The 14724-nt window shown below is 40.3% G+C and overlaps 1 protein-coding gene across 1 annotated transcript in view; it reads left to right on the top strand.

Annotated features, from left to right (window-relative positions):
* Nucleotides 1–14724, top strand: part of LOC129462958 (E3 SUMO-protein ligase RanBP2-like) — a 62022-nt gene that overhangs the window by 39863 nt on the left and 7435 nt on the right. The window contains 4 exon segments of the mRNA XM_063617045.1: nt 1290–1384; nt 8890–9930; nt 9932–11580; nt 11582–14040. Coding sequence (XP_063473115.1) covers nt 1290–1384; nt 8890–9930; nt 9932–11580; nt 11582–14040 — 5244 coding nt within the window.

Raw genomic sequence — 14724 nt, forward strand, 5'->3', positions numbered from 1 at the left:
TGTGTTCCTTGTGAGATCCTTTGCATGAATTTGTCAGGTAATTTTTTTGACCTGAACATTCTCATAATAGCTTGAGTTTGCACAATGCAACCTCATTTTTTTGCAGATTTTCAAGGCTCACTTCAAAAACATGTTCCTTGAGGCCTATTATATTTCTTTCCTAAATTGTCTATTCATGTGGTGCTTTTAAAAATGAGATTACTTTTAGTAGATTTATTAGAGCTCTTTAGTTTTTTTTCCGCACAGTTTAGAGTCAGTAGTCAATTAAAGTCCCTACTTAAACTTCAGACTAAGATTTTTTTTTTAATTTAAAATTTTATTTTTTCTTTTTGCTTTCATGCAGACAGACATCTTGCAAGACTTTAAGATTCTTGGGCCATTTCTGTCAGGTTGTTCTGTGTTCTGTGCCTGCTTCCTCCCCATAGTAATTTCAAAATAGCTATCCTCACCTCTGTTAGGTTTCCAAAATCAAACTTGGGCTTCTGGCTAGCCTTTTCTAGGTCTTGATTTTTCAGTGCTTTCCAGAGGCAATTGTTTGGAACCTCTTGGCACAGTTTCTGTTTCTTCTTCCGTGTACAGGCATAAAAGGTCTTTTGGTTGTTTTCTGGTAAAACTACCATAAAACAATTCAAGCAAATGACTATTGGTAGTTTTGCCGTTAACATGGGTGCCTTCTAGTTGTTTTGTTTCCTGGTAAAACACACAAAACAGATGGAGCATATAGTTTGTACATCAGCATGAGTGTTGATGTGCTTTTTATTTTAAGCCAGGGAACACATTTTATGTTATTTGTGAGATCCTTTCCATGAATTTGTCAGGTGATTTTTGAGCTGAACATTCTCAGTAATAGCTTTAGTTTACAAAACACAACCTAGTCTTTCTGCAGATTTTCTAGGCCCACTTCAAATGCATTGACCATCAGATGGCATCTTGGTTCCTTACGTCCTTTCTGTGACTGAATGTCCATAATTCCACATCATACTGATCTTTCTTAGAAAAGGCACCAGTTACTTTCTTCCTTATTCCTTTTTTAATGCTTGTGAGGTAGTTGTTCTTGTTGATCACAGCGATGCTATTCTCTTATTCTTCATGTCATATTTAGCAATTTTTTTCTAGTTTGTCATTTGATAATCTTGATTGGTGTATTTTGATGTACAGAAATTTTAAATTTATGTAGTTAAATCTTTCTTTAATTTCTATTGCTTTTGTATTTATAGCTCTTGCCTAGATAGTCTTAACTGTAGTATAGACTTTAACAGTGTTTTCTTTATTTTCTTTTTTTTTTTCAGTTGCAACTACTGGCCCTTCAGTATATTATAGTCAGTCACCAGCATATAATTCCCAGTATCTTCTCAGACCAGCAGCTAATGTTACTCCCACAAAGGTAACAAAGGAATAATTTATACATTTATAATTATTTTCTTTTTAAATTGTTTAGGGTTCCTTCAAATACATTCAAGAGAGCAGTTCAGGCCGGGCGCAGTGGCTCATGCTTGTAATCCCAGCACTTTGGGAGGCCGAGGTGGGCGGATCACAAGGTCAGGAGATCGAGACCACGGTGAAACCCCGTCTCTACTAAAAATACAAAAAAATTAGCCGGGCGTGGTGGCGGGCGCCTGTAGTCCCAGCTACTCGGAGAGGCTGAGGCAGGAGAATGGCGTGAACCACAGAGGCGGAGCTTGCAGTGAGCAGAGATTGCACCACTGCACTCCAGCCTGGGTGACAGAGCAAGACTCCGCCTCCAAAAAAAAAAAAAAAAAAAAGAGAGCAGTTCACAAGATGGCCGAATAGGAACAGCTCCGGTCTACAGCTCCCAGCCGGAGCGACACAGAAGACGGGTGATTTCTGCATTTCTGTTTGAGGTACCAGTTTCATCTCACTAGGGAGTGCCAAACAGTGGGTGCAGGACAGTCGGTGAAGCGCACTGTGCATGAGCCGAAGCAGGGCGAGGCATTGCCTCACTCGGGAAGGGCAAGGGGTCAGGGAGTTCCCTTTCCTAGTCAAAGAAAGGGGTAACAGATGGCACCTGGAATATCGGGTCAGTCCCACCCTAATACTGCGCTTTTCCAAGGGGCCTGGAGAATGGCACACTAGGAGATTGTGTCCCGCACCTGGCTCGGAGGGTCCTATGCCCACGGAGTCTCCCTGATTGCTAGCACAGCAGTCTGAGATCAAGCTGCAAGGCGGCAGCGAGGCTGGGGGAGGGGCGCCCGCCATTGCCCAGGCTTGCTTAGGTAAACAAAGCAGCCAGGAAGCTCCAACTTGGTGGAGCCCACCACAGCTCAAGGAGGCCTGCCTGCCTCTGTAGGCTCCACCTCTGGGGGCAGGGCACAGACAAACAAAAAGTCAGCAGGAACCTCCACAGACTTAAATGTCCCTGTCTGACTGACAGCTTTGAAGAGAGTAGTGGTTCTCCTAGCACGCAGCTGGAGATCTGAGAATGGACAGACTGCCTCCTAAAGTGGGTCCCTCACCCCTGAGCAGCCTAACTGGGAGGCACCCCCCTAGTAGGGACAGACTGACACCTCACTCGGCCAGGTACTCCTCTGAGACAAAACTTCCAGAGGAACTATCAGACAGCTGAATTTGTGGTCTCATGAAAATTCACTGTTCTGCAGCCACCGCTGCTGACACCCAGCCAAACAGGGTCTGGAGTGGACCTCTAGTAAACTCCAACACACCTGCAGCTGAGGGTCCTGCCTGGTAGAAGGAAAACTAACAAACAGAAAGGACATCTACATCAAAAACCCATCTGTACATCACCATCATCAAAGACCAAAAGCAGATAAAACCACAAAGATGGGGAAAAAACAGAGCAGAAAAACTGGAAACTCTAAAAAGTAGAGCACCTCTCCTCCTCCAGAGGAACGCAGTTCCTCACTAGCAACGGAACAAAGCTGGATGGAGGATGACTTTGACGAGTTGAGAGAAGAAGGCTTCAGACGATCAAACTACTTTGAGCTACGGGAGGAAATTCAAAACAATAGCAAAGAAGGTAAAAACTTTGAAAAAAATTAGAAGAATGAATAACTAGAATAACCAATGGAGAGAAGGGCTTAAAGGAGCTGATGGAGCTGAAAGCCAAGTTTCGAGAACTACGCGAAGATTGCAGAAGCCTCAGTAGCAGATGCGATCAACTGGAAGAAAGGGTATCACTGATGGAGGATGAAATGAATGAAATGAAGTGAGAAGGGAGGTTTAGAGAAAAAAGAATAAAAAGAAATGAACAAAGCCTCCAAGAAATTTGGGACTATGTGAAAAGACCAAACCTACGTCTGATTGGTGTACCTGAAAATGACGGGGAGAATGGAACCAAGTTGGAAAACACTCTGCAAGATATTATCCAGGAGAACTTCCCCGATCTAGCAAGGCAGGCCAACATTCAGATTCAGGAAATACAGAGAACGCCACAAAGATACTCCTTGAGAAGAGCAACTCCAAGACACATAATTGTCAGATTCACCAAAGTTGAAATGAAGGAAAAAATGTTAAGGGCAGCCAGAGAGAAAGGTCGGGTTACCCACAAAGGGAAGCCCATGAGATTAACAGCTGATCTCTCGGCAGAAACTCTACAAGCCAGAAGAGAGTGGGGGCCGATATTCAACATTCTTAAAGAAAAGAATTTTCAACCCAGAATTTCATATGCAGCCAAACTAAGCTTCATATGTGAAGGAGAAATAAAATACTTTACAGACAAGCAAATGCTGAGTGATTTTGTCACCACCAGGCCTGCCCTAAAAGAGCTCCTGAAGGAAGCACTAAACATGGAAAGGGACAACTGGTACCAGCCACTGCAAAAACATGCCAAATTGTAAAGACCATCGAGGCTAGGAAGAAACTGCATCAACTAACGAGCAAAATAACCAACTAACATCATAATGACAGGATCAGATTCACACATAACAATATTAACTTTAAATGTAAATGGGCTAAATGCTCCAATTAAAAGACACAGACTGGCAAACTGGATAAGGAGTCAGGACCCATCAGTGTGCTGTATTCAGGAAACCCATCTCACGTGCAGAGACACACATAGACTCAAAATAAAGGGATGGAGGAAGATCTATCAAACAAATAGAAAACAAAAAAAGGCAGGGGTTGCAATCCTAGTCTCTGATAAAATAGACTTTAAACCAACAAAGATCAAAAGAGACAAAGAAGGCCATTACATAATGGTAAAGGGATCAATTCAACAAGAAGAGCTAACTATCCTAAATATACATGCACCCAACACAGGAGCACCCAGATTCATAAAGCAAGTCCTGAGTGACCTACAAAGGGACTTAAACCCCCACACAATAATAATTGGAGATTTTAACACCCCACTGTCAACATTAGACAGATCAACGAGACAGAAAGTTAACAAGGATATCCAGGAATTGAACTCAGCTCTGCACAAAGTGGACCTAATAGACATCTACAGAACTCTCCACCCCAAATCAACAGAATATACATTTTTTTCAGCACCACACCACACCTATTCCAAAATTGACCACATAGTTGGAAGTAAAGCTCTCCTCAGCAAATGTAAAAGAACAGAAATTATAACAAACTGTCTCTCAGACCACAGTGCAATCAAACTAGAACTCAGGATTAAGAAACTCACTCAAAACCGCTCAACTACATGGAAACTGAACAACCTGCTCCTGAATGACTATTGGGTACATAATGAAATGAAGGCAGAAATAAAGATGTTCTTTGAAACCAACGAGAACAAAGACACAACATACCAGAATCTCTGGGACACATTCAAAGCAGTGTGTAGAGGGAAATTTATAGCACTAAATGCCCACAAGAGAAAGCAGGAAAGATCCAAAATTGACACCCTAACATCACAATTAAAAGAACTAGAAAAGCAAGAGCAAACACATTCAAAAGCTAGCAGAAGGCTAGAAATAACTAAAATCAGAGCAGAACTGAAGGAAATAGAGACACAAAAAACCCTTCAAAAAATTAATGAATCCAGGAGCTGGTTTTTTGAAAAGATCAACAAAATTGATAGACTGCTAGCAAGACTAATAAAGAAGAAAAGAGAGAAGAATCAAATAGATGCAATAAAAAATGAAAAAGGGGATATCACCACTGATCCCACAGAAAGACAATCTACCATCAGAAAATACTACAAACACCTCTATGCAAATAAACTAGAAAATCTAGAAGAAATGGATAAATTCCTCGACAAATACACCCTACGAAGACTAAACCAGGAAGAAGTTGAATCTCTGAATAGACCAATAACAGGTTCTGAAATTGTGGCAATAATCAATAGCTTACCTACCAAAAAGAGTCCAGGACCTGATGGATTCACAGCCGAATTCTACCAGAGGTACAAGGAGGAACTGGTACCATTCCTTCTGAAACTATTCCAATCGATAGAAAAAGAGGGAATCCTCCCTAACACATTTTATGAAGCCAGCATCGTCCTGATACCAAAGCCTGGCAGAGAAATAACCAAAAACGAGAATTTCAGACCAATATCCTTGATGAACATTGATGCAAAAATCCTCAATAAAATACTGGCAAACCGAATCCAGCAGCACATCTAAAGCTTATCCACCATAATCAAGTGGGCTTCATCCCTGGGATGCAAGGCTGGTTCAACATACGCAAATCAACAAATGTAATCCAGCATATAAACAGAACCAAAGACAAAAACCACATGATTATCTCAACAGATGCAGAAAAGGCCTTTGACAAAATTCAACAACTCTTCATGCTAAAAACTCTCAATAAATTAGGTATTGATGGGACGTATCTCAAAATAATAAGAGCTATCTATGACAAGCCCACAGCCAATATCAGACTGAATGGGCAAAAACTGGAAGCATTCCCTTTGAAAACTGGCACAAGACAGGGATGCCCTCTCTCACCACTCCTATTCAACATAGTGCTGGAAGTTCTGGCCAGAGCAATCAAGCAGGAGAAGGAAATAAAGGGTATTCGATTAGGAAAAGAGGAAGTCAAATTGTCCCTGTTTGCGGATGACATGATTGTATATCTAGAAAACCCCACTGTCTCAGCCCAAAATCTCCTTAAGCTGATTAGCAACTTCAGCAAAGTCTCAGGATACAAAATCAATGTACAAAAATCACAAGCATTCTTGTACACCAATCACAGACAAACAAAGAGCCAAATCATGAGTGAACTCCCATTCACAATTGCTTCAAAGAGAATAAAATACCTAGGAATCCAAGTTACAAGGGATGTGAAGGACCTATTCATGGAGAACTACAAACCACTGCTCAATGAAATAAAAGAGGATACAAACAAATGGAAGAACATTCCATGCTCATGGGTTGGAAGAATCAATATCGTGAAAATGGCCATACTGCCCAAGGTAATTTATAGATTCAATGCCATCCCCATCAAGCTACCAATGACTTTCTTCACAGAATTGGAAAAAACTACTTTAAAGTTCATATGGAACCAAAAAAGAGCCCGCATCGCCAAGTCAATCCTAAGCCAAAAGAACAAAGCTGGAGGCATCACGCTACCTGACTTCAAACTATACTACAAGGCTACAGTAACCAAAACAGCATGGTACTGGTACCACAACAGAGACATAGATCAATGGAACAGAACAGAGCCTTCAGAAATGATGCTGCATATCTACAACTATCTGATATTTGACAAACCTGACAAAAACAAGAAATGGGGAAAGGATACCCTATTTAATAAATGGTGCTGGGAAAACTGGCTAGCCATATGCAGAAAGCTGAAACTGGATCCCTTCCTTGCACCTTATACAAAAATTAATTCAAGATGGATTAAAGACTTAAATGTTAGACCTAAAACCATTAAAATCCTACAAGAAAACCTAGGCAATACCATTCAGGGCATAGGCGCGGGCAAGGACTTCATGTCTAAAACACCAAAAGCAATGGTAACAAAAGCCAAAATTGACAAATGGGATCTCATTAAACTAAAGAGCTTCTGCACAGCAAAAGAAACTACCATCAGAGTGAACAGGCAACCTACAGAATGGGAGAAAATTTTTGCAACCTACTCATCTGACAAAGGGCTAATATCCAGAATCTACAATGAACTCAAACAAATTTACAAGAAAAAAACAAACAACCCCATCAAAAAGTGGGCAAAGGACATGAACAGACACTTCTCAAAAGAAGACATTTATGCAGCCAAAAAACACATGAAGAAATGCTCATCATCACTGGCCATCAGAGAAATGCAAATCAAAACCACAGTGACATACCATCTCACACCAGTTAGAATGGCCATCATTAAAAAATCAGGAAACAACAGGTGCTGGAGAGGATGTGGAGAAATAGGAACACTTTTACACTGTTGGTGGGACTGTAAACTAGTTCAACCATTGTGGAAGTCAGTGTGGCAATTCCTCAGGGATCTAGAACTAGAAATACCATTTGACCCAGCCATCCCATTACTGGGTATATACCCAAAGGACTATAAATCATGCTGCTATAAAGACACATGCACACGTATGTTTATTGCGGCGCTATTCACAATAGCAAAGAGTTGGAACCAACCCAAATGTCCAACAACGATAGACTGGATTAAGAAAATGTGGCACATATACACCATGGAATACTATGCAGCCATAAAAAATGATGAGTTCATGTCCTTTGTAGGGACATGGATGAAACTGGAAAACATCATTCTCAGTAAACTATCGCAAGGACAAAAACCAAACACCACATGTTCTCACTCATAGGTGGGAATTGAACAATGAGAACTCATGGACACAGGAAGGGGAACATCACACTCCAGGGACTGTTGTGGGGTTGGGGGAGGGGGGAGGGACAGCATTAGGAGATATACCTAATGCTAAATGATGAGTTAATGGGTGCAGGAAATCAACATGGCACATGGATACACATGTAACAAACCTACACATTGTGCATGTGTACCCTAAAACCTGAAGTATAATAATAAAAATAAAAAAAGGAGAGCTGTTCAGTATTAAAACTTTTATGTCCCTTAAAATGTAGATATTTTAAATTTATCTCCAGATACAGAAATTATACTTCTTAGTCACCTTATTTTTGTGTTACAATAAGTGTGAATATTTAGAATATTTTAAAAATGGGAGTGGTGGTGGTGGATCCTTCATCATTCTGTTTTAACAGAAATAGAACTATAATGCCCTTGCTGACCCACTATGTGGTAAGTACTTTCAGGCCTGATACAGCTATATATATAACAATTGATTGAAGACTCAACATTACAGTGGTAGTTGAATGTGACAGCTTTGAGGACAGAGTATTAGGGTGCATTTAGACCCTTGCTCTTCTGCTTATTTTGACCACAGGCAAGTTTCTTAACCTCTCAATGCATCAGTTGCCTCATATGTAAAATGAGGATAATAATAATACCTTAATTCATAGGGTTTTTGAGGATATTAAAATGAGATAATAATGTAAAGTGCTTAGAACGGTGCCTACCTGGCACATTAATAAATGCTCAATAAATGTTATCATCATCATCATCATTATTGTTAATGTCATTTGATAAATTGTTTAGGAATGAAGAAGGTATTTATTTTATGACTTTAGTTGTAGATTTTAAGATGCTGTAATTAATTTTCATTATATGCCAAGTATATATGCAAGTATCTTTGCAGTAATGTGGTTTTCTCTTAACCTATTTATGCCTAGTGTTCCATTATTGGTACACTAAGCTTATGGGAGTTATTTATATCCTACTGCTCAAGGTCATTGCCAAGGTCTGATTTTTCACACAGAAAATTTGCAGCCTCTGGCATAAACGGGTTAGTGATGTGTACTACATCCCCTAATGAGATCTTCTACACTTCATATTCACGTTTGAGGTTTGTGAGAATTGGTTTGCATTTAGTTATCTGTAGTTTTGTAGACAATCTACAAAATGTTTTAACTTTCTGTCTTTTAGGGCCCAGTCTATGGCATGAATAGGCTTCCACCCCAACAGCATATTTATGCCTATCCGCAACAGATGCACACACTACCAGTGCAAAGCTCATCTGCTTGTATGTTCTCTCAGGAGATGTATGGTCCTCCTGCATTGCGTTTTGAGTCTCCTGCAACAGGAATTCTATCGCCCAGGGGTGATGATTACTTTAATTACAATGTTCAACAGACAAGCACTAATTCACCTTTGCCAGAACCAGGATATTTCACAAAACCTCCAATTGCAGCTCATGCTTCAAGATCTGCAGAATCTAAGGCTATAGAATTTGGGAAAACTAATTTTGTTCAGCCCATGCCGGGTGAAGGAATAAGGCCATCTTTGCCAACACCAGCACACACAACACAGCCAACTCCTTTTAAATTTAACTCAAATTTCAAATCAAATGATGGTGACTTCACGTTTTCCTCACCACAGGTTGTGACACAGCCCCCTCCTGCAGCTTACAGTAACAGTGAAAGCCTTTTAGGTCTCCTGACTTCAGATAAACCCTCGCAAGGAGATGGCTATAGTGGACCCAAACCAATCCCTGGTTGTCAAAACATTGGGCCTCGAAATACATTCAATTTTGGAAGCAAAAATGTGTCCGGAATTTCATTTACAGAAAACATGGGGTCGAGTCAGCAAAAGAATTCTGGTTTTCGGCGAAGTGATGATATGTTTACTTTCCATGGTCCAGGGAAATCAGTATTTGGAACACCCACTTTAGAGACAGCAAACAAGAATCATGAGACAGATGGAGGAAGTGCCCATGGGGATGATGATGATGACGGTCCTCACTTTGAGCCTGTAGTACCTCTTCCTGATAAGATTGAAGTAAAAACTGGTGAGGAAGATGAAGAAGGATTCTTTTGCAACCGCGCAAAATTGTTTCGTTTTGATGTAGAATCCAAAGAATGGAAGGAACGTGGGATTGGCAATGTAAAAATACTGAGGCATAAAACATCTGGTAAAATTCGCCTTCTAATGAGGCGAGAGCAAGTATTGAAAATCTGTGCAAATCATTAATTACATCAGTCCAGATATGAAATTGACACCAAATGCTGGATCAGACAGATCATTTGTATGGCATGCCCTTGATTATGCAGATGAGTTGCCAAAACCAGAACAACTTGCTATTAGGTTCAAAACTCCTGAGGATGCAGCACTTTTTAAGTGCAAGTTTGAAGAAGCCCAGAGCATTTTAAAAGCCCCAGGAAGAAATGTAGCCACAGCATCAAATCAGGCTGTCAGAATTGTAAAAGAACCCACAAGTCATGACAACAAGGATATTTGCAAATCTGATGCTGGAAACATGAATTTTGAATTCCAAGTTGCAAAGAAAGAAGGGTCTTGGTGGCATTGTAACAGCTGCTCATTAAAGAATGCTGCAACTGCTAAGAAATGTGTATCCTGCCAAAATCTAAACCCAAGCAATAAAGAGCTTGTTGGCCCACCATTAGCTGAAACTGTTTTTACTCCTAAAACCGGCCCAGAGAATGTTCAAGATTGATTTGCATTGGTGACTCCAAAGAAAGAAGGTCACTGGGATTGCAGTATTTGTTTAGTAAGAAATGAACCTACTGTATCTAGGTGCATTGCGTGTCAGAATACAAAATCTGCTAACAAAAGTGGATCTTCATTTGTTCATCAAGCTTCATTTAAATTTGGCCAGGGAGATCTTCCTAAACCTGTTAACAGTGATTTCAGATCTGTTTTTTCTACAAAGGAAGGACAGTGGGATTGCAGTGTATGTTTGGTACAAAATGAGGGGAGCTCTACAAAATGTACTGCTTGTCAGAATCTGAGAAAACAGAGTCTACCTGCTACTTCTATTCCAACACCTGCCTCTTTTAAGTTTGGTACTTCGGAGACAAGTAAAACTCCAAAAAGTGGATTTGAGGACATGTTTGCTAAGAAGGAAGGACAGTGGGATTGCAGTTCATGCTTAGTGTGAGATGAAGCAAATGCTACAAGATGTGTTGCTTGTGAGAATCCGGATAAACCAAGTCCATCTACTTCTGTTCCAGCTCCTGCCTCTTTTAAGTTTGGTACTTCAGAGACAAGCAAGGCTCCAAAGAGCGGATTTGAGGGAATGTTCACTAAAAAGGAAGGACAGTGGGATTGCAGTGTGTGCTTAGTAAGAAATGAAGCCAGTGCTACCAAATGTATTGCTTGTCAGAATCCAGGTAAACGAAATCAAACTACTTCTGCAATTTTAACACCTGCCTCTTCAGAGACAAGCAAGGCTCCAAAGAGCGGATTTGAGGGAATGTTCACTAAAAAGGAAGGACAGTGGGATCGCAGTGTGTGCTTAGTAAGAAATGAAGCCAGTGCTACCAAATATATTGCTTGTCAGAATCCAGGTAAACAAAATCAAACTACTTCTGCAGTTTCAACATCTGCCTCTTCAGAGACAAGCAAGGCTCCAAAGAGCGGATTTGAGGGAGTGTTCACTAAGAAGGAAGGACAGTGGGATTGCAGTGTGTGCTTAGTAAGAAATGAAGCCAGTGCTACCAAATGTATTGCTTGTCAGTGTCCAAGTAAACAAAATCAAACAACTGCAATTTCAACACCTGCCTCTTCGGAGATAAGCAAGGCTCCAAAAAGTGGATTTGAAGGAATGTTCATCAAGAAAGGACAGTGGGATTGTAGTGTTTGCTGTGTACAAAATGAGTTCTTCCTTAAAATGTGTGGCTTGTGATGCCTCTAAACCAACTAATAAACCTATTGCAGAAGCTCCTTCAGCTTTCACATTGGGCTCAGAAATGAAGTTGCATGACTCTTCTGGAAGTCAGGTGGGAACAGGATTTAAAAGTAATTTCTCAGAAAAAGCTTTTAAGTTTGGCAATACAGAGCAACGATTCAAATTTGGGCATGTGGATCAAGAAAATTCACCTTCATTTATGTTTCAGGGTTCTTCTAATACAGAATTTAAGTCAACCAGAGAAGGATTTTCCATCCCTGTGTCTGCTGATGGATTTAAATTTGGCATTTCAGAACCAGGAAATCAAGAAAAGAAAAGTGAAAAGCCTCTTGAAAATGATACTGGCTTCCAGGCTCAGAATATTAGTAGCCAGAAGAATGGTAGTGGTGTGATTTTTGGTCAAACAAGTAGCACTTTTACATTTGCAGATCTTGCAAAATCAACTTCAGGAGAAGGATTTCAGTTTGGCAAAAAAGACTCCAATTTCAAGGGATTTTCAGGTGCTGGAGAAAAATTATTCTCATCACAATGCGGTAAAATGGCCGATAAAGCAAACACTTCTGGTGACTTTGAGAAAGATGATGATGCCTATAAGACTGAGGACAGCGATGACATCCATTTTGAACCAGTAGTTCAAACGCCTGAAAAAGTAGAACTTGTAACAGAAGAAGAAGATGAAAAAGTTCTGTATTCACAGCGGGTAAAACTATTTAGATTTGATGCTGAGATAAGTCAGTGGAAAGAAAGGGGCTTGGGGAACTTAAAAATTCTCAAAAATGAGGTCAATGGCAAACTAAGAATGCCGATGCGAAGAGAACAAGTACTAAAAGTGTGTGCTAATCATTGGATAACGACTACAATGAACCTGAAGCCTCTCTCTGGATCCGACAGAGCATGGATGTGGTTAGCCAGTGATTTTTCTGATGGTGATGCTAAACTAGAGCAGTTGGCAGCAAAATTTAAAACACCAGAGCTGGCTGAAGAATTCAAGCAAAAATTTGAGGAATGCCAGCGGCTTCTGTTAGACATACCACTTCAAACTCCCCATAAACTTGTAGATACTGGCAGAGCTGCCAAGTTAATACAGAGAGCTGAAGAAATGAAGAGTGGACTGAAAGATTTCAAAACATTTTTGACGAATGATCAAACAAAAGTCACTGAGGATGAGAATAAGAGTTCAGGTACAGGTGCAGCTGGTGCCTCAGACACAACAATAAAACCCAATCCTGAAAACACTGGGCCCACATTAGAATGGGATAACTATAATTTAAGGGAAGATGCTTTGGATGATAGTGTTAGTAGTAGCTCAGTACATGCTTCTCCATTGGCAAGTAGCCCTGTGAGAAAAAATCTTTTCCGCTTTGGTGAGTCAACAACAGGATTTAACTTCAGTTTTAAATCTGCTTTGAGTCCATCTAAGTCTCCTGCCAAGTTGAATCAGAGTGGGACTTCAGTTGGCACTGATGAAGAATCTGATGTTACTCAAGAAGAAGAGAGAGATGGACAGTACTTTGAACCTGTTGTTCCTTTACCTGATCTAGTTGAAGTATCCAGTGGTGAGGAAAATGAACAAGTTGTTTTTAGTCACAGGGCAAAACTCTACAGATACGATAAAGATGTTGGTCAGTGGAAAGAAAGGGGCATTGGTGATATAAAGATTTTACAGAATTATGATAATAAGCAAGTTCATATAGTGATGAGAAGGGACCAAGTATTAAAACTTTGTGCCAATCACAGAATAACTCCAGACATGACTTTGCAAAATATGAAAGGGACAGAAAGAGTATGGGTGTGGACTGCATGTGATTTTGCAGATGGAGAAAGAAAAGTAGAGCATTTAGCTGTTTGTTTTAAACTACAGGATGTTGCAGACTCGTTTAAGAAAATTTTTGATGAAGCAAAAGCAGCCCAGGAAAAAGATTCTTTGATAACACCTCATGTTTCTCGGTCAAGCACTCCCAGAGAGTCACCATGTGGCAAAATTGCTGTAGCTGTATTAGAAGAAACCACAAGAGAGAGGACAGATGTTATTCAGGGTGATGATGTAGCAGATACAACTTCAGAAGTTGAAGTGTCTAGCACATCTGAAACAACAAAAGCAGTGGTTTCTCCTCCAAAGTTTGTATTTGGTTCAGAGTCTGTTAAAAGCATTTTTGGTAGTGAAAAATCAAAACCATTTGCATTTGGCAACAGTTCAGCCACTGGGTCTTTGTTTGGATTTAGTTTTAATGCACCTTTGAAAAGTAACAATAATGAAACTAGTTCAGTAGCCCAGAGTGGATCTGAAAGCAAAGCGGAACCTGACAAATGTGAACTGTCAAAGAACTCTGATATCGAACAGTCTTCAGATAGCAAAGTCAAAAATCTCTTTGCTTCCTTTCCAACGGAAGAATCTTCAATCAACCACACATTTAAAACACCAGAAAAGGGTAAGTACTTTGCTGTTAAAGTTAAGCACAATTTTTCTTTCTTTTAATGTTTAGCTTGATGCAGACTCTTTGTAGGATACTAATGTTGGGATATAAATGATGCTTTATGAACACCCCCAAAATATTTGAGCAATTTTTTTTCTCCCTTATTAAGTTCACAGTGAGGTTTCAAAGAGCAAGCGAACTTAGTTTAAGACATTTCAGTAACTGGAAGATACTTCTATCATGCTAGGGCAGAGCAAAAGAACTCGGTACAGTATACGGACTCATGCTTGAATCATGCGCATTAACGTGAGTCTTTTTTTAAAGTGTTCATTTTCATTTGTTCAGTTTGTTTTGTCACTCAGAAAACATGATATTGAGGCTGGGCATGGTGGCTCACTCCTAGAATCCCAGCACTTTGGGAGGTTGAGGTGGGCAGATCACTTGAGCTCAGGAGTTCAAGACCAGCCTGGCCAACATGGTGAAACCCTGTTTCTACTGAAAATACAAAAATTAGCCGGGTGTGGTAGTGCGTGCCTATAATTAGCAGCTACTCAGGAGGCTGAGGCAGGAGGATCGCTTGAGCACAGGAGATGGAGGCAGCAGTGAGCTGAAATCATGCCACTGCATTCCAGCCTGACTGGCTGACAGAGTGAGACTTTGTCTCCAAAAAAAAAAAAAAAAAAGAGAACATGATATTGA

This window comes from Symphalangus syndactylus, chromosome 14, assembly GCF_028878055.3.
Source record: "Symphalangus syndactylus isolate Jambi chromosome 14, NHGRI_mSymSyn1-v2.1_pri, whole genome shotgun sequence".
NCBI lineage: Eukaryota > Metazoa > Chordata > Mammalia > Primates > Hylobatidae > Symphalangus > Symphalangus syndactylus.